This window comes from Scomber japonicus, chromosome 14, assembly GCF_027409825.1.
Source record: "Scomber japonicus isolate fScoJap1 chromosome 14, fScoJap1.pri, whole genome shotgun sequence".
NCBI classification, from domain to species: domain Eukaryota; kingdom Metazoa; phylum Chordata; class Actinopteri; order Scombriformes; family Scombridae; genus Scomber; species Scomber japonicus.
In genome coordinates, this window is record NC_070591.1 from 32002257 (window position 1) to 32021389 (window position 19133).

At 40.0% G+C, this 19133-nt stretch overlaps 1 protein-coding gene across 1 annotated transcript; it reads right to left on the reverse strand.

The window, feature by feature from the left end:
* Positions 1-1150: 1150 nt before the first annotated feature.
* On the reverse strand, positions 1151-18701 carry LOC128372498 (ras-related protein ORAB-1-like). Its single transcript, XM_053332593.1, has 6 exons — positions 18321-18701; positions 12854-12926; positions 12402-12497; positions 11253-11348; positions 5784-5915; positions 1151-2393 (listed from the first exon to the last, which is right to left on the reverse strand). The coding sequence occupies exons 1-6, from the start codon at positions 18332-18334 to the stop codon at positions 2193-2195; spliced, it is 612 nt and encodes a 203-aa protein (XP_053188568.1). The 5' UTR covers positions 18335-18701; the 3' UTR covers positions 1151-2192.
* Positions 18702-19133: the final 432 nt, after the last annotated feature.

Sequence of the window (19133 nt, forward strand, 5' to 3'; positions counted from 1 at the left end):
AATTAATTGATAAAATGGAGGTGATGACAATTTTTGGTAGCTGGATAGGAAAAGCCAGGGTTGACTGAGAGGGTTGATAACTCGCTTGGTAGTACAGATAATCCAGATGTCCAATGTTTAGTTTAGTGAAGCCAGGTAACTGAAAGAGACCCTGGGTATGTTGAACTTGCTTCGTAGTACAGGTCTCAGGTTTTACTGACTGAAACTTCCGCTGTGGAAGGAGGAGCCAAACTTGTTGTGAACGTTTCTGGGAAGTCTGATGAGATCAAAGTGTTTTATTTACGGACACTCTCATGCAACAATTAAGACATTCTCCTTTAGAGAAGCGCTGACTCAAATGCTTCTTCTCTCCTGAAGTCTACCAGCAAATTGTGTAGACCACCTGAAACTATGAGGGATTTCCAGAGTAATGCAGCACTTCTGTCCAGTAGAAACTAGGTCACACACTGGCAATTTAGGATTGAGGTAAAAGACTGTGTAAAGTGAATTCAGACATTTTCTTCTAAACACATTAAATAGGTCATACATGTATTTCTAAAAAGGTGTAAAAAGCATTTCAACCATTTAGATTTGAATTGTGGAGCTAGGCTTCACAAACTGTGTTTCAAGATTTCTGTGTTCAGGATTTAGTGGGCGGGTCTGAAAATCTGCTGCTGTAGAGGTATAAATACATTCAGGCACACACTACTACTGCTACTACAGTGTACAGTTAGCCAGTTAGCTGAGTTAGCAGCCAAGCTAGCAGCTGAGTTAGCAGCAGAAAGCTCTCAGACGTAGCGTCCATGTTTCTGGTAGAGGTGGTGACTTTGATTGACAGGTGACACTTGGTAGGGGGCGGGGTTTCAGTAGACTCAGCAGGCATTCCCACAGCATTTGGGAGCAGAGAAAGAGGTTGATTTTTACACAACTTTGAAGCCTAATTTCATATATTATAGATTATTAGATTTTTTTTAATCATTCATATTTGGCAGGGTGGTTAACAACACACTTTTCTGTGGTATGTCAAACTCAGAACACATATTTATTCTTACTTTACACAGACTTCAACTAGCTAATGTAAGCACACTATATAGCCACTGTGGTAGTGACCTAACCTTCACATAGTTGAGCTGTACAATGCTTATCCATACAGCAAACACTGGTCCCAGAGTTCCTTTCAAAATGAATTCAGTTGCCTTTATTATGAAAACAAGAGAACATTGTATTTTATATCAGCAAAACTGTACTGAGATTACACAGCAATTTGTAAACAGACCCAATGTAACTGGCAGTAGTTTTGCCAAATAAAAGTAGAATAAATAATTAAAACAGGTTTTCTATACATCTCTCCAAGAATTGCAGACAGGTCTTTTCATTTCATACAGTCTGGTAGTACAATATTTATTTTCAGTTGAAGTGTTACATGTTGAGCAACAAACTTACAGTTGTCTTCAGCCACAAATTTAATGCAGAGATAAAGAGTCAAGACTATCCCAAGAATGTATTGAGGACTACAGAACTGGCAAATCAGATTTTACTTATATATATATACATAACGTTTATGTACATATATTGTTGCACTAGATGCCGGACAGTGAGACACACGGCGGTGCAGAAAATAAAACACACTTTGAAATAAGGACAGAGCGAGACACATACAGTATGCTGATACAAACAGCAACAAAATGATTGAAGGAAGAGAAACAACAGAAAAGATCCATACAAACATAAACCTTAATGAAACAGATTCAATTACCAACCCTGCTGTAGGAATGCACAGAGACACACACGCGCACGCACACACACACACACACACACACACACACACACACACACACACAGTTCTCATGAATCTGCATTCAGAGGGCCAAATAAAAGAATAGTCTCTGAGATGGATGATGGGGAATAAGGACTGGATCAAATGATCTGTAGAACTTGTCATCAATAACAGGACAGCATGACAACAAGGATGCTTCATTTATTTTTGGTAGTGCGGCTACATTATGTACAGTACAAATACAGGCAACTTCATCTTACACACAAACACATCTCACATACACATGTTGTGACTCATGTATTCCCTGTCCTGTCTAGTTGTGATGGGCCTTTCCTGGGACACAGTGGAGTTTAGAGGAGGGTGGTGGCCAGGTTGACAGGCCTGCAGAGGGGGAGGCAGGGAGGGAGGGAGGTTCAAAGTGGAAGTGGCTTTTCTCTCAGCAGCACCCTCCTGATGAAGGCTTGACAGTAGTGCCGGGGGTCAGCTTCACATTGGGCTTCTCCCCTCCACCAGCTGTGGCCCCAGGGCCCATCCTCTTCTTTATTTCAGCAGCCATGGTCATGAAGGCCTGCTCCACATTGGTGGCATTCTTGGCACTGGTTTCCAAGAATGGGATACCCAGAGAGTCTGCAAACTCCTTGACACAATAGAAGAGAGATGGCTGTGTTAGAAACTCTAAACATAACATGACATCAATGGGGACAACAGATGAAAAATACTTTCAGACATATACTTCATACTGTAGTGTAAATCTGAAGACGTAGAGAAGTCAAATGATAAGTTGAGAGTGGAACCAGAGCACTGTGAGCTCATGTGGGAGTCTGTGTGTCAGTACATACTGGAGACATAAAGCATAAAACAAGATACAGAGAATGGATCAAATTAAAATTAAAGCTGCAAGCAGCGATGAACGGGCCCTCGGCATGTAGTCTTCATACGCAGGCTTTTATTTGACGTTGCATGAAGTGATGAAATATCACTTCCTGTTTTCACTATGTGGAGCTACAGCAACAAAGTAACACACACAGCCACTAATCATAAGTCATGTTGTAGTGTATGATGTGGAGAACACATCCTGTAAATTTCATATAAAATCGGATAATGTTTGTCATATGAGGCTGACTTCCTGTGTCCAGTAGGTGGCGCTGTGTATTTGACAGTATTGATGCATAGATGTGTTCAGGGCGGGACCCTCTACATGCATTATGAATTTGGTGTAGACGGGACAATGTCTGTAGGAGTTATAAGGACTTCCTGCTTTATGGCAAAGCATCGAAATTGTCCGCACAGCCACGCCCAACAGGAAGAAGTCATAAAAAAGATTTTGACAACTTTTCATCTCTAATGTCTCAAGATGATTGTGTGCGAATTTGAAGTTGGTCAGATAAAATCCCTAGCACTAGTTCGCTCAAATAAATCAACAATTTCAAGGGGGCGCTACAGAGCCATTTTGCCACGGCCATTAATGCAAACCATAAAATATCACATTTTTCGCCGGGTCTGGCTTGCATGCAAACTTTGGTGAGTTTTGGGGCACGTTTAGGGGGTCATAAAGGCCGTTACTTTGTCAGAAGAAAAATAATAAAGAGAAGAAATAATAATCCTTACAGATACAATAGGGCTTTGCGCTGGTCAGCGCTCGGGCCCTAATAATAACAACTGTTTGCTGACTTTTGTTTTGTGTGTTTTAATGTCCTTTTACACCTCTTTGATTCATCATTATCAGCGTGATCAAAAGTTGACATCCTGACGATGGCTGTGTTTAATAATGGCTCATTAGTCTGCATCCTGTGGCTTTGGGTAATAATCGTTTGGAGAGCCGCTCAAACAATGCAAGTTAGGAGTGTCCTCCTGCTTCATATGGAAGTGGACCACAGAGACAATATCCAGAGTCACACATGATTTGCAGCACTCATCTCCAGATGCGCTGTTTATTATTAAGAGGGATTTTAATCACTACTCTCTCTGCTACCATCTTCAAACAAATGGCGACATGTCCTACGAGGGGTGACAAAACTATTGACTTGTTCTATACAAACATTGAGGAGAGCTTTGTTGGTCAATCGGGTCATAATTTGATATCTCTTAAGTCCAGATATTCGCCTGCTGTTCGGAAGCAGGCGAGCATGACCAAATCTGTCCGTGTGTGGTCAGAGAACACTTGTGAAACTTTGACTGTACCGACTGGGCTGTGTTTTTAGATGATGGCAATGATATAGAGAGCATCTCTGAAAAAGTCACTTGTTATATACATTATTTTGTCGAGTCTGTCTTTCCCTGCAAACATTTAAAAACGTACCATAAAAATAAACCCTGCATGACAGGGAAGGTTAAAGCTGCTATTAATAGGAAAACAGCTGCATTCTTCAGCTGGGACAAAGAGAAAATGAAAGCTGCTCAAAAGGAGCTGAAAGCAATCATATATAAGGAGAAGGATGAAGGACAGATGTCCAATAGGAACACTAAGGGTCTTTGGAAAGGAATGAAAACTATTTGTGGCTATGGGATCAGTCATTTTACTGGCCCTGGTTTAGCAATAAATGTAAATGAGGCTAAGCAATTCTGTCGGGTTTGACGAAGTTGATTTCTGTGGATGATGCATTACTGTACCTGCTGCATAATATTTACAGCCACCCCGAAACTACAGCTAGTTCTGTTATGATTGTGAATTTTATTTTTTTTAGTGCTTTTAATAGTATTCAGCCACATATTTTAGTTAAGTAATTAATTAATTCTAAACTGCATAGCTCCACAGGGCACAGTTTTATCTCAAGGCAATGACCTCGCCTCCAAAAAAGGTTGAATCATTCATCAGCTGGTGTGATACAAACTTTTTAAAACTGAACGTAGGAAAGTCATTCTTGAAAAGAGAATGAGGTCCAAAATAAGAACAGTTTTACCCCTTGAAGGCCATACTTCACTCAGTGTCTTTAATAGCATAAAAAGCTCCTTCAGTGAACAATTTGTGATGCCTCAGTGTTTTAGAAGGTCTTTTGTTCCAGCAGCAACTGGAAATCCAACACTTTTAGTTATTCTGACACAATGCTGTAGATCCTGTTTCTAATGTGTTTCATTTATTGATTTACTTGATTGTATTGTCCTTATTGTTGTTTGTATCAGCTGTTTGGGGTCAAATGAGTTTCCCCTCTGGTTTTTTTAATCTAATCTATTTTTACAACACATCACCACCTCTAGTAGGGCCTGACTTCTTCTAATCATTTTTTGACATACGTTTACTCTCAAAATTATTCCTTTGGCAGCAGTGACCTCAAGTCATATGTCACGATCAAGCGATTCTGCTTTTTTGTGCAGATGTTAATGTTTTTCAAAAAATGAAAGTGATTTTGCAGCAACTGCAGAGTTGAGCAGATGTGTATGGGGGGTGTGAGCATGTTTATTTGTCCTGTTGAACAGAACTGCTGTGAAACAATCAGAAAATTACATGTTTTACTGGTCTAGTTCACCAGTTCTCTCTGTGCTGGCACTCCCTCTCTTCATTCATTCTCTAGCTCGCTCAACCATAGCTGATAACATAACAGTATCAGCTCCCTGTGCTACCATGCTAGCATTGATCTGGCTCTGTGACTGTACCTTTTATACAGAACAACAAGGCAGAATAAAGACACAGCATTCCCACCTTGAATGGCCCACACAATGATTTATTGCAGTGTTTTTGGTTTTTGGTTTCTCTCTTCACTACACACAGCATGCTGGCCATTTCAGAACCAGGTGCGGTCTTCCTTTTTTTCTTCATAGTACACACACATAGCATGGCTATTTCAGCAAGGCACAGTCCACTACCTGTAGCCTGTTGTTAAAAAAACTAAATTCTGAAAAAGTTAAGCAGAAAAATGTGGCAGGCCAGTTGTCAGAGTAGGCATGGTTTTCACTCTCTTTGCTCAAGGCTTCCCTGAAAAGGCTCTACAACTAAAATAAGGAAAGAATTGAAATATAAAAACTGTGAGAAGCATAAAAAGCCTATATACCACACTATATATTTGTAGGACCAAAGGGCCAGGGGCCTTACCTTCGCTGTTGTGTAATCCACCACCTTCTTTGTTGTCAGGTCACACTTGTTCCCAACCAATAGCTTGTTGACATTTTCACTGGCGTAGCGGTCAATCTCCTGTAGCCACTGTTTGACATTGTTGAAGGACTCCTGTTACAGGAAACAGACAAACATTAGCACAAGAGGTTAAAGATCTACTAAAGGCAGGCATCTATTTAAGGCAGCTGTATATTTATGTTAAGGCATTGTTTATCAGCTCGACACTCTTTTTAAAAAATCATTCTGCCACTCAATTGAGTCACAGCTGTGGTGCCGTGCCCCATTATTTTCTGTTCTGTTTGTTGCAGTAAGCTACTGTTGATACCAGCTGAACACAACTAATGCCTTCATTTAAAGCCGTGTTAGGCCTTCATTGTGAAACAACCTTAGGACTACCTGACAGTGCCAGTGAGCAACGTTAACATTTTTAAACATTTTAGCACTTTTTGAACTGCAGCAAGGACACAGCAGGATAAAAAACAGAACAGATAAGAAAACACTAAGGAGCAGTGTCACAACTTCCTGTACTTACAGTACAACAAACAGCACTACACAAGACACTGATGTTTGGTTCTGGTTTGTGAGAAAGGAAAAAGCTGGATCCATACACAGGTGAAGAAGTCAGATGAATGGATGCCAAAGCATTTTACAGTGTGGTCAAACTTTCAATATGAAGTGAAGTGGAGCCATTAAACCTACATGAGGACCTGTAAATGCCCTCATGTCAGGATACAGGAACAATTTTACTGCAGAAAATCACTGTTTACATAAACTATCAAAATGCAGTGCAAAGGGGATGAGAATACCCGCTTTACAATAACAACTAGACCACATTACAGGTACAAATCAAGTATCAACTGACAGTGGGTCAAGTGTTCCTCCACGCATAAGTTTTCTCCATGTGCACTGTTTTCACAAAGTGACACGCCACACAGCGTTACTCTTCAGGAAAGATATATGGTTAGTAGACTTAATTATAAAGATGTGTAGTCAACGACGTGCACATCTGGATTAAAAAAGCAGGTGCTGGACCAAATAACTAAATCTGTAACAGCAGAAAAAAGTCTGCGCACTGCTGCTCCCAATGTGCTTCCCAGGTATACTCAAATCTCTGAAGAAGAGCAGGAGGCTCCAAACGTCACTTGTGATATCCTACTAAATGAACCCTGCATTGGGAGCTGCAGTGTGCCAACCTTTTTCTGCTAGTAGACTTCAGGGCTCATGTGCTAGTTTGCTAACTTTTCCCTGTAACTAGCAACTTCCAGCAGAATGTGTGTGTGGTTGTTGTTAAGTGTATGTGTGTGTGTGTGTGTGTGTGTATGCACATACCCATACACACATACATGGATTTATAAGTGTGTGCAACGTGTGTGACGTGTGCTGTGAGCCACTTGCTGATTCTGAGCTTATTAACAATATTATTAATAATTTGACAAATTTCAAAATGCATTTGTGTAATAATCAAATCATTCAGATGTGGAGGAGTGGCGGCATTTTGTGCAATTTAATGCTTCTATTCACATGATGGGTATCAAATGAAGTACTCAATTGGTATTGGTATCACTTAAAGGTTCTTGGATTGGTAGTGGTATCATTATTTTTTAAACAATACCCAGCCCTAGGGATGTCACCATGGCAGAGTTTAGTGTGACAAAAATTGTGAGAGGAAAAATCCCAGTTATACAATTATCACAATTATCTACACCAAGGAAGGAAACACTGAGCATTTTTAATTAAATGTTTTATTCACACACTGCAAAAGTCTACAACATACGGGCGACATTTTTCTAAATTTCGAAAGGGTCCCACACTACCAACTTGGTGCATTTGTTTGATGGATATAATTGAGTATCACTCCAGGTAAACTGAAAGCCTGACAGTCTGAGCATACAATTAGGGCTGCAGCTATCGATTATTTTTGTAATCAAATATTCTATTGATTATTTCATCGATTAATCAAGTAATCGAATAAATTATTTTGCCTTATTAAATAGCAAAAGTAAAAATGACATGGATATTCCTTTTTAAAATCAAAACTAAACCCATTTACTGCATTTAACTTCAGTTCCATCTGAAACAAATACATGAACTTACTTTAAGTGTGACAGATTTTTTGCATCATTAGGCTACCATACAAATTAAGTGCACTAAATTGCCCTGCTCCCCCTACCTCAGGCTTTCAGTGTAGAGACCTGAGATCAATCTCCCTGCTCCTCTCCTCATCTCCTAGTTGAGGAGTAGTTAGTTAGTTCAATAACTAGAACAACAAGCTTAATGATCCACACAGTGACGTTAGAAAAAGAAGACGTGACGTGTGTGTGTGTGTGTGTGTGTGTGTGTGTGTCGCCCACACTTTGTAGTTTTCACTCTAGTCAACTGCTCTGCAACATAGCGAGTGACGTGATGTGTAACCATCCGTGTAAAACACAAGCAAACAGGTCATATAAACAAGTTAAATGAATTAAACGAAGCTTCGATTCATGAAAAACTGCTTCGATCATTGTTTGTAATCGAATTATTCAAGTAATCGTTTCAGCCCTACATACAATATGACTCCACGGCACACACGCACACATACACGCACAGGATGCGTCTCCCTTGCGACTGTCCAACCGTGCAAAGATACCGTAATTTATCAAATTCTTACGGTTATCCTACCATGACATTTATAATCCTGACATCTTTACCCAGCCCTAGTGCCAACTGAAGCAACTTTTATTTTTGTGAAAACCTAAAACATGGAAGCTAGAAAAAAAACCAAACAGATTCCTAGCCAACAATGTTTGATGTTTGCCTCTGAATCAAACAGTTCTCATGTAAAGCTGTATGTTTGACCAGCATTCAATTTCTCCAGCTATGGAAGACAGACTATTTATTTCCTCATCACAGACCAGACAGCAGTGACTTGAGTAAGATGCATACTCACTTATTTCTCACCTGAAGAGAACTTGCTTGATCTTAAATACTTATTATTGCAGTTGGGGATGTCAACAGTAAACCAAGAAGAGTATTTTTGACTGGTTTTGCATGTCTGACAATAGGTAAAACACACATTTACCTTCTGGAGTATTTCACATGGAAGCTCCAACACTGACAGGAGCACCAACCCACAGATACAAAGAGATGTGACAGATGTTCATGGTTTCCGCTATGTACATTACATTTACATTGTAAATAATTTTTCCACTCCCCTAAACTCTTTCAATCAGGGTGGCACGTGCTTCGACTGGTGTTTTCACTACCCTCTCTTTCATCAGCTGATGATCATCAATAACACCACTGAGATAAATGCGAAAGTTCCAATCGAGGGAAATAACTTCCAGTTGACCTTAAATTTGGCCAATTTCATTCACTTTTAGAGTTGGATAATAATCAAATATTTGCAACCATGAACTTCATTTTAAAAGCTGTACTACCCCCGCACCTTGAAAGAAATCCTAGAGGAAACACTGAATGTTACATTTGCCCAAACTAGTTAGCAGCTAGTTAGCATGGCTAGCATTGTTAGCATAGTTGTGCCATGGTATATGTAGCCCTTTGACTGTATAAAAATAAAGTGCTGTTGCGATGTCTCTGGTTTCACAGTACCTTGCTGGGTAAGTGACAGGTATGTTTACAGTGTTGGTGTACTCTCAGCATGGATATAAAGTCACACAACTGACAGACTGTTAACCTAGCATGCTAATCCTACAGTCTACCTGTACTAACAATGCAGGTGTTACTTTATTATCATCAGGCCTTCACCCAGCTGGTGTGCCGAATGATTGAGACCAATATGTTGCCAGTTATTGTGATAAGCCTGTTTCCACTGCAGGAACTTCAGGGTCATTTTATGGGGCCTTCTTCACTACTACTACTACTACTACTACTACTACTACTACTACTACTAGTCTCTTCCAGCAATAGATGTGCTCTGTGCAGGATCTCGCACGACCACGCGGTATTTCAGTGATCACGTGAGATTTCGATGATGTTTACAGCATTAGCAGGATCAGCAGAGTAAAAGCCATCAGTTAAGTGTCATTTTAATAAACTCCTGGTGTACTTACAAACTTTCCAATGCATCGATTTATGAATAAAGACCCTATTTGTACTACTGTAGAAGTTTGATAATAATCCAGGCATTATTAGTGGGGTCATTTACTAGATACGCTGGTAGTCCTGTTAGCACCTGAAGTAAGCCATTCGGCTGATAGCTCTAACTCCAACGATAACCGATAAAATAAGTTTATTTTGAAACGCTCTCCTTTGGCTCTTATGCAGCCATCTCTCTCTGCCTGAAGTCACCACTCTTGGCTGTGTAACAATGTCCCGCCTACAACGCCCACTGATTGGCTGCACGGCACAAGTGACAGCCAATCAACACTGAAGCTTCTAGATGCAGCGCCACAGAGAAGAGAGCAGAGGACTGCTCTGTGAAGCAGCAGTGTGCTGTTTGAAGGCAAGACAACAGATAATGTTGAAGTTGCAATAAAAATACTCTATGGTGAAGTTTATTTATTACCTTACCTTACATTACCTTATTATGATCAGTTTCAATGAAAAAATTTGGACCTACCTGCCTGCCTATATCCACATCAAGTGCGACACGATTTTGCAAATAGCTTAAATGATTACGCTTCTAAAAATAAATCGATCAAGTGAACATGACCTGGAGCTCCTTTATTTAATAAAAAGAAGACATAGCAACATATGGGTACAGCAAGTAGCTACAGATTAAGAGAGCTGAACCTGTTGAACACTTTTTGTTTTTATATAATAAAACTATTGCTTGAAGTTTACGGTCTTTTTATCACAGATTTTCAGTGTACAAAAACAAACAAACAGTTTACTGTATTCAGTCTAATCCCAAGTGTGTTATTCTAAATTTTGACACCAAAATTTAAATTTTTACTGCAAATTAATATCGGTTCTAAATATCGGTTATTGGTTTCCCTGATTACTAATAATCGGTATCGGCCCTGAAAAAACCATATCGGTCGATCCCTAGTTGAAATTACGCCAAACCATCACTTTAAGTCCAGAACACATTGAGGTGAGGAAGGATGAGCTAAAGGTCAAGCTAACCAGGGCAGACAAGCTAGGTTTGACTACCAACAGTTGGATAGTGCTCACAAATGAAGGCTACATCACAACCTTTCTTGCAAATTAACCGGTTAGGTACCAGTTGATGGGTGTTGGTCTATAGAAAGCAAAAAGAACCCAAACTAACATCCCTACCCAACGGTATACCTCTGCATCCAGCCATGACTGAAAAAAACAAGTAGAATCCTCTTCTCTGAGGGAGGGATCCAGTAAGCCTCAAACAAACTTAGGAATGGTTTGTTTCACAGAAATGAACATGTCTTCCCATATGGGGGTTCCTGGAGCAAAATCTCATGTGCTAGTGTAGGACTGTATTAAACACAGAGTTTGAATGAGCAGGAGGTGGTGTGTTGTTACACTGACCTGGTCTGTGACGTCATACACTACAATGATACCATGAGCACCTCTGTAGTAGCTGGATGTGATTGTGCGAAACCTCTCTTGACCTGCTGTATCCCACTGTCAAAGGAAAAAGAGGGAGCACAGTTTATGACTTGCTGTCTGCTTACATTGAGGAAGACAAAATAAATATCCCTTGATATTACACAAATTTTAATTTGACCATTTCACTGGACATGCATCGATTAACATAAGATGAGATATTCCTTTATTAGTCCAACGGTGAAATTTGCATAATTGCAGCAGCAAGTGGATAGCAAAAATAGAAAGAGCATCAGTAGAAACAATAAAGAACATTAAATAATAAGTACACAAGCAATAAGAAAAAACAATAGTAGTTAAAAAATATAGTTAAAAAAGGAAATTCAAGTTTTTAGTGCTTCCTAATGCAGGGCTGAAAGTGGAAAACAATCCTGAGCCTGAATTTTTTTCCGTGCTCCAGGAGGTGGGGAGAGAGAGGGGGTGCTATGTATGCGGCACCATTTTAACACAACATATATAACATTATTTGAAAATGACCCTTTTAACTATCTTGCCACTTATCTGCCATATTGTCATATTGCTCTTAGCATACTCTACATATTATACTACAGCAATACAAAGAAAGGTCAGTAGGTGGCAATTAGGGGTGCAATGAGCTGCAACACAGAGCTATAAGGACGTTGTGCTCTCACACGCACTGCATTGAGACACACACACACACACACACACACACACACACACACACACACACACACACACACACACACACACACACACACACACACACACACACACACACACACACACACACACACACACACACACACACACACACGAATTGGCAGAGTACCGTGGCAATAGTGCTCCAAACTAGAAAAAGATTTGATTAGTATCCTAACCATTGACTTAAGGGCATGAACAAGGACACTGATTAACTTTTTTAAACATAAGTGCAAAATATGCACCATTTATTTTAAATACAGTTTTGAAACAGTTACAGTGCAACAGTGATCTGTAGATAATACTGTAATCCTAAAGTTGTTTCTTCAAAACAAGTAAAAGTTACGTAAATGACAGGAAATCTACAGCCAATGTTACTGAGGGACAAAATTGAAATCATATGTTACTTACAATCTGAAGTTTAATGGTCTTTCCATCTAGTTCTATAGTTCGTATTTTGAAGTCCACACCAATAGTGCTAATGTAACTTTCTGTGTATGTGTCATCCTGGAGAGAGAAACACAGTCAGAGTTAGATCACTATACACACACATGAACAGTACCATCAGTCATTACTAACATTGTTGGTAGACTGGAGGTTTTAATAGTATACCTAACAGGTGAATGATGTTGTTACAGGCAAGTTAACAGCTTGAGTTTACACATGTGAGCAATATATCATCTGAACAATAAACTGAATCATTTGTTAGTCAGATAGTAAAAAGCCTGGTTAAGATAGTGAAAATATATTGGTGACTACTGAGTGCTGTCTGCTTGGGGTGGAAGATAGAGACATACGTGTTTTTTAAAAGAATTACACATTGAAGCCCATTACACAACACAGATCATTTAGGGGAAACTTACTGCAAATCGGAGAAGGAGGCAAGACTTTCCAACACCAGAGTCACCAATCAGGAGCAGCTTGAATAAATAGTCACTGCAAGGGAATGGCACGAGTTAGCAAAGTTACAAATTACCCATTTGACTTCATAAATAGCTGCCATAGTGACGAGCTGAGAACACACACACACACACACACACACACACACACACACACACACACACACACACACACACACACACACACACACACACACACACACACACACACACACACACACACACACACACACACACACACACACACTTCACACTTCAGGCCACTGGAGTCTAAAACCTTCTACTTCTTAGATATAATGTCTGCTTCAGTTAGACACACATACAGTTGCTCAGTACATCATTTGTCTGCATTTTACAAGAAAAAGAAAACAGTCAGGACAACAAACACTGCTGAGTCAGCCACATTTTCAGAAGGACGTGCAGGAAGCTGGCAGGTCATGTGATTGGACACATGAGGCGGAGTTGGAAGAATACAGAGGTTTTCTTTTCTTAGCCACATATGGTGCTCCTCTACCCTAGTTCTGAGTTTAGTCTGATCCATGTTTACTGAATAACAGGCTGTTATTAAGTAGGAACTTCAACTGGATTTTAATCACAGAGGCTTGCAGTGGGTTCTGTATGCTCCTCATGTGGTACTTTCCAGCAACCCAACACAAGGGCTGATCATTTCTAATATCAATATTATGATCCAAAATGGAAACTTTGTCCATCTGTTGTGTGTCCCACTACCTGACTAGTCTTTTTGTGATGAGTCATCAAGTATACATATATTTGAAGCCTGGACAATCCGCTAACTTTGGTTTTCTTACATTATAATAGAAAACAAAGTTTCAGCATCTTTGTATATAAAGACTGACAAACCTATCTAAAGAAATCACCTCTGGCTGTCATCCTGCTCCAATTTACAGCATGTCAGTCCATGGTGAAAGAGCATTAAAAATAAATAGTTTCCCGTCTGTTTCTAAAATGAAAATTATATTTGCACATTTTGCAGAAGTTTTACTGGAAATGTCAGGCTGGATACAGATTTTGCCTTAACTCTCTTGTGTTGGCTCAGCACTGATGACATTACACAATGAGACAATGGATGTCTTATTAAATGGTGTTATTATACTTTTCTACTTCAGCAGCTGATTCTGTGACCTGAGCTTGCACAGAACTCTCTCTAAATGTTTTATTTCTTTCACCTCCTTTACTTGTTTCTTTGGCTTTAATTTGTGTTAATAATGAAGATTGAATATTAACTTTGTTTTCACTGTCAGAGGGGCTTTGCAAAGTCTTCAAAATGCAATGTATTACAGTCATAAACACACTGAACTCATGTTAAAAAAAAAAACTTGTTCTCTGGTCTTTGATAAAATATATCTATTTGAAGGTAAGCAATGCCACATTTATAGGATTGACTTATGTTAATTAAATGTCTACTTTAAACAAAGAACTGTGTCAGATTACATCATATCTCAATCGAATCATTCAATTTAAAAATGTATCGTTCCTGAATGGCATTGTACTCCATGTATCTAGATACGTACCAGATGGTCTTATATTGGAGAGATGCAGCAGACATGCATGAAAACTAAAACAATTAAAAAAGATAATTTTGACTGATTAGAGCTTCAATCAATTCTTTCATTGAACAACAAAAAAAGAATGTTGAGTAAAATAAACATATTTCCTTGTCGAAATCATGTGTGCCGTGATGGAGGAATGCACAGGGCATGTAGGGGGTGTGGCCCTGCAGTAAGTAATGTGCTATGTGCATGTGATTGAGGAATAAGGGAGATATTCAACTGGATTTGCACTCAATCTGGTTTTTTAACCTAGATTATGCTGCAAAATGGATTTTTTTCTATCTACATTTAAAGCTGCAGTTGGTAACTCTGAGGAGAGAGAGAACTTAGCATCAAATTTGAAGAAGTACAACTTTCAGATCCCTCCCCCTCCCTCTCCGCTGCAGTCCTGCCCTGTCTCCAAAGTCCCCCCCCCAGAGGAGGCTGACGTGCTCACGACGGGACGCGACCACGTGCACGCAATCGGTAATACATGAGCTACACTCCACACAGCTAGATGTAAAACGCTTTACAGTGACTTTCACATGGCTATACCTTACCTAGAAACTCAGAGATATGAGCTTGACCGAGCTGGGGGGGAAGGGGGAGGGGCCTGTGTGCATGAGCAGTGATCGACAGCTGTCAGACACTCCATCAGACACAATCCTGGCTCTGATTGGTTCTTTTTGTCCAGTCGCGGTGGATTCTGGCAATTTGCAGCAGGACGCTCACTTTTGAGCGTTTACCAGTCTAAAATATGCTTCATATCCACAGTTGTTGGGATGCTGGGAACTGAAACTTTGGGATTTCACAGTCTGACATTGTATTCTACTATGAGAAATGCTTCTGTAAGAGCACTGTTCAGGTATAGGACAACTAACAAACAGCTAGCATACACCAAGCATACAACTAGCATAAAGTCAGGGCATTCTGAATTACATTCAGATTAATCACTCCAACCACCCACTTTAACACATCCTGCAGAAAGGAAAGCATAAGCAGCCTACAGCCTGCAAAACAGCTTTAAACTACATCCTGCTCCACTTGCAATTATACCCACATAAAAATAGGCAATATAATGATAACACTTAAAGACCATGTAAAGTGAATTCAGACATTTTCTTCTAAACACATTAAATAGGTCATAAATGTATTTCTAAAAAAGGTGAAAAAAAGCATTTCAACTATTTAGATTTGAATTGTGGAGCTAGGCTTCACAAACTGTGTTTTAAGATTTCTGTGTTCAGGATTTAGTGGGCGGGTCTGAAAATCCCCACTGAGTTAGCATAAACCCGCCCCTGCTGCTGTAGAGGTATAAATACATTCACACACTACTACTACTACTACAGTCTACAGTTAGCCAGTTAGCTGAGTTAGCTGCCGAGTTAGCCGCTGAGCTAGCAGCTGAGTTAGCAGCAGAAAGCTCTCAGACGTAGCGTCCATGTTTCTGGTAGAGGTGGTGACTTTGATTGACAGGTGACACTTGGTAGGGGGCGGGGTTTCAGCAGACTCGGAGGGCACTCCCACAGCGTTTGGTAGCAGAGAAAAAGTTTGAAGCCTAATTTCATATATTTGGCGATTCTTTAATCATTCAAATTTGGCAGGGTGGTTAACAACACACTTTTCTGTGGTATGTCAAACTCAGAACACATATTTATTCTTACTTTACACTGACTTTAACCTCCCAAAAACATACAGAGGCTACAGCTCCTGTTTAATATCTAGTTTGTCAAGTGTTCAGCCTTCTTCTGTATCTAACTGTTCCTACTGATTCACTGCAGTTCTACACTCTGATAAAAGAATCCTAAGCAAGTCTCCTGCAAGTTATGGTATCCTGGAGTGAAACCCTGAGCAAGGACATGGACACTGTGTGATAATGGAAAAATATTGTACAGCATTCTATGTGAACAGGTAGTTACTTGTTTACATAGACTGCTGGCATCCTGCTTAACAGATCCCAGAAAGGAAACTCAATATTCTACTTCATTTACACACAGCCTGACAATGACCCATGTCTTTCCATCTGTAATAACTAATGTGCATCACCAGCAGAGGAACAGCAGCAATTTGCAACTTTATTCTCATGCATCAGCTGAGCCGGGAAGCCTTATCCTGCCTCCCTAAACTGTCCCCAGTTCCTCTTCTTCTCACTGTAACAAATTCCAGTCATGCCCCATTCGTTAAGCCTATGACTGTGGACAATGGTTGTCCCTGTGCAGGCTGACAGCTCACTGCTCAACAGAACTCTGACAACAATATCAAGTTGACCAAAAATAAGAATATTTTAAAAATCTGGGATTCAGCATAGTCAAAGAGTCAAGTCTTTGTTATAACTTAAATGTGATGTGATGCCATGTGTTTCTCTGACCTCTAAGGCCTTGTTCAGACTGCCAGCCCAAATCCTTTTTTTTTCATATCCGGATTGAGTTTAGAGATTCTGGACAGCAAGAAAAAAATAACATGAAGTGCAATGTTTGTAAATCAAATCCAAGTTACATTTGGAGGTGGTTTCAAATGCTATTCCAATCAGATACAGATAAATGTCAATCTGGATGCATTGGATTTCAAAGTGTCTTCTGTGTCTGAGCAATGCTGCTTTCAGATTGATAAGGAGGACAACAATTTCTAATGCTTCCATGTTGGTAGATAGATGATGAGACACACATCTGATCTGATCACTTGCAAATGATGTCTGTCTTAAAGATCTGATTTGAGAATCATATCTGATTTGCCAGCAGTCCAAAAAAGTCCAAGCAATTTAGAAATTCATATAGACACACAATTAATTGCTCATATTGTCAAATATAAGTATATTATTTAGCATACAGAACTCTGCTCCAAACTATAATGTGGGATAAAGAAAGCCAACATTTAATTTTAACACTGACTCTCATGGAGCAAAACGGTCTTGGACCTTGCCATGAGTACCAATGAATGATTAATATGTAACATTTGTAGCTTAAACAATAGCACTGTGAAACAACTTCCCAAATCAGAAAAAAATTGTACTCCAAAACTACAGTCCACTCATCAATGTATTCTTGGAAAGCCACAAAAAGATAAAAAGCTAAGTAAGTGATTACTCAACACTGCTATGGTGAAATCGTGGGCTTGTCCTGTGGCATGTGACCTACCCATGACTAAGACTGGAGGGCTGCTTTAGCTCTACAGGACAACAATATGACTAAAAACTGAGTCATGCTCAACTTCAGGTAATGCATAAATCCGGTTACCTGGTCGCAAACAACGGGCCGCTGCCGCTCCAGTATCTGTTTGCTAACACTACGAAGGATATCAGGGAACTATCGAATGAACCCCCACATAATAAACCATCACCACCAACCAAATGATTAAGATGTCATCATTCAACATTTCTGATGAAGGGGTCCGTGATGGCTCGGTCATATTCATTATAATATTATGAACTCAATCAGCCAAGTCTACCTTCTAACGTCCAGCTGATTATATACATAAATCAAAGGCTGAGCACAAAGACAGAGAGACTCGTAATAACAGATACAGACAGCATTAGCAGTGAGCAAAGAGTCTTTGTCTTGTATTTACATTTAAGCCGCTGCCCAACAGCTGCCTAACAGCTGGCTAACAATGTTCCTCAAGAGGAATGGAGGTACACTTCGAAACGTTAGTTTATTAAAACCCAGCTACCGGCTGATTACTGTTCAAAACCAACATACAAGTGATATTCGTTCACAGCAAGTTATCTCAAGCAGGCATGAGGCTAATGTCAGCTGATGCTAGCAGTTGACTTAGCTCAACTGCTAATATTAAGTTGTTTGCCAATAGCTAACTTACCTGTTAGCACATAGCAAACCTCAACTAGCTAGTCCAAATCTATCCGTGTTCTTTATAGCGATACTTACTATTCAGGATTCATTGTTGATTCGTTGTATAGTGGATCCCGTCTCGTGGAATGTCTCTTTTCCTGTGTCTGCAGATAAACAGCGCTGCCTAGCTAACACTGCTCCCAGAAACAGAACCTGAACCACAAACACGGCCGCCGGTTCGTTGCTGCTCAGTTAAAATCCAAAATGGCTGCAACTCCAACCAGGAAACAGCTACCATTAGCTAGCTGGTTAGCCGAAACAGGAATAACACAAAATACGCGGCTATATTTAACAGACGCCTAGTCTTTCAGAAGAGACCGTAGAGTCGCTCTAGCCGTAACCCGTCAGCGGATAACCAGGGATGTCACTGGACGTTTCCCTCTCGCCAAGTGTGTCGTTACTGCAGACAGCGACCTGTCAAACCCTCACAGGGATTACGTCATTTAGTGAAACGTGGCAGATCGGAGTCAGCGGGCGCCCTATGTCAAGTTACACACAACCCACAGCTTCTGGTGAAATACTTCAATATAAACCAGACATGTGTTGTGTTCTAAGAAATCCACGTATGCTTACAAGCGACGCTTTTATTTTTAAGACATGAGCACATTTTCCGGTCATGTTGTATGCATGAAACATTTGCTGAGTAGGGTAGTTCACCAACCCAGCTTCACTGTCACTGATGAGCCCCTAAGTGACAATACATTGGTCCGTAATCCCTAACAACAGATATTAGTGTAAATCAAATACTTCATTAGAGATAATATAATCGAATAACACTCCAAACAAGTGGGCAATACATCCAGAAACTTCTGTCCTGAGTTCATGTCATGAATCATGTTCTTGTCACCA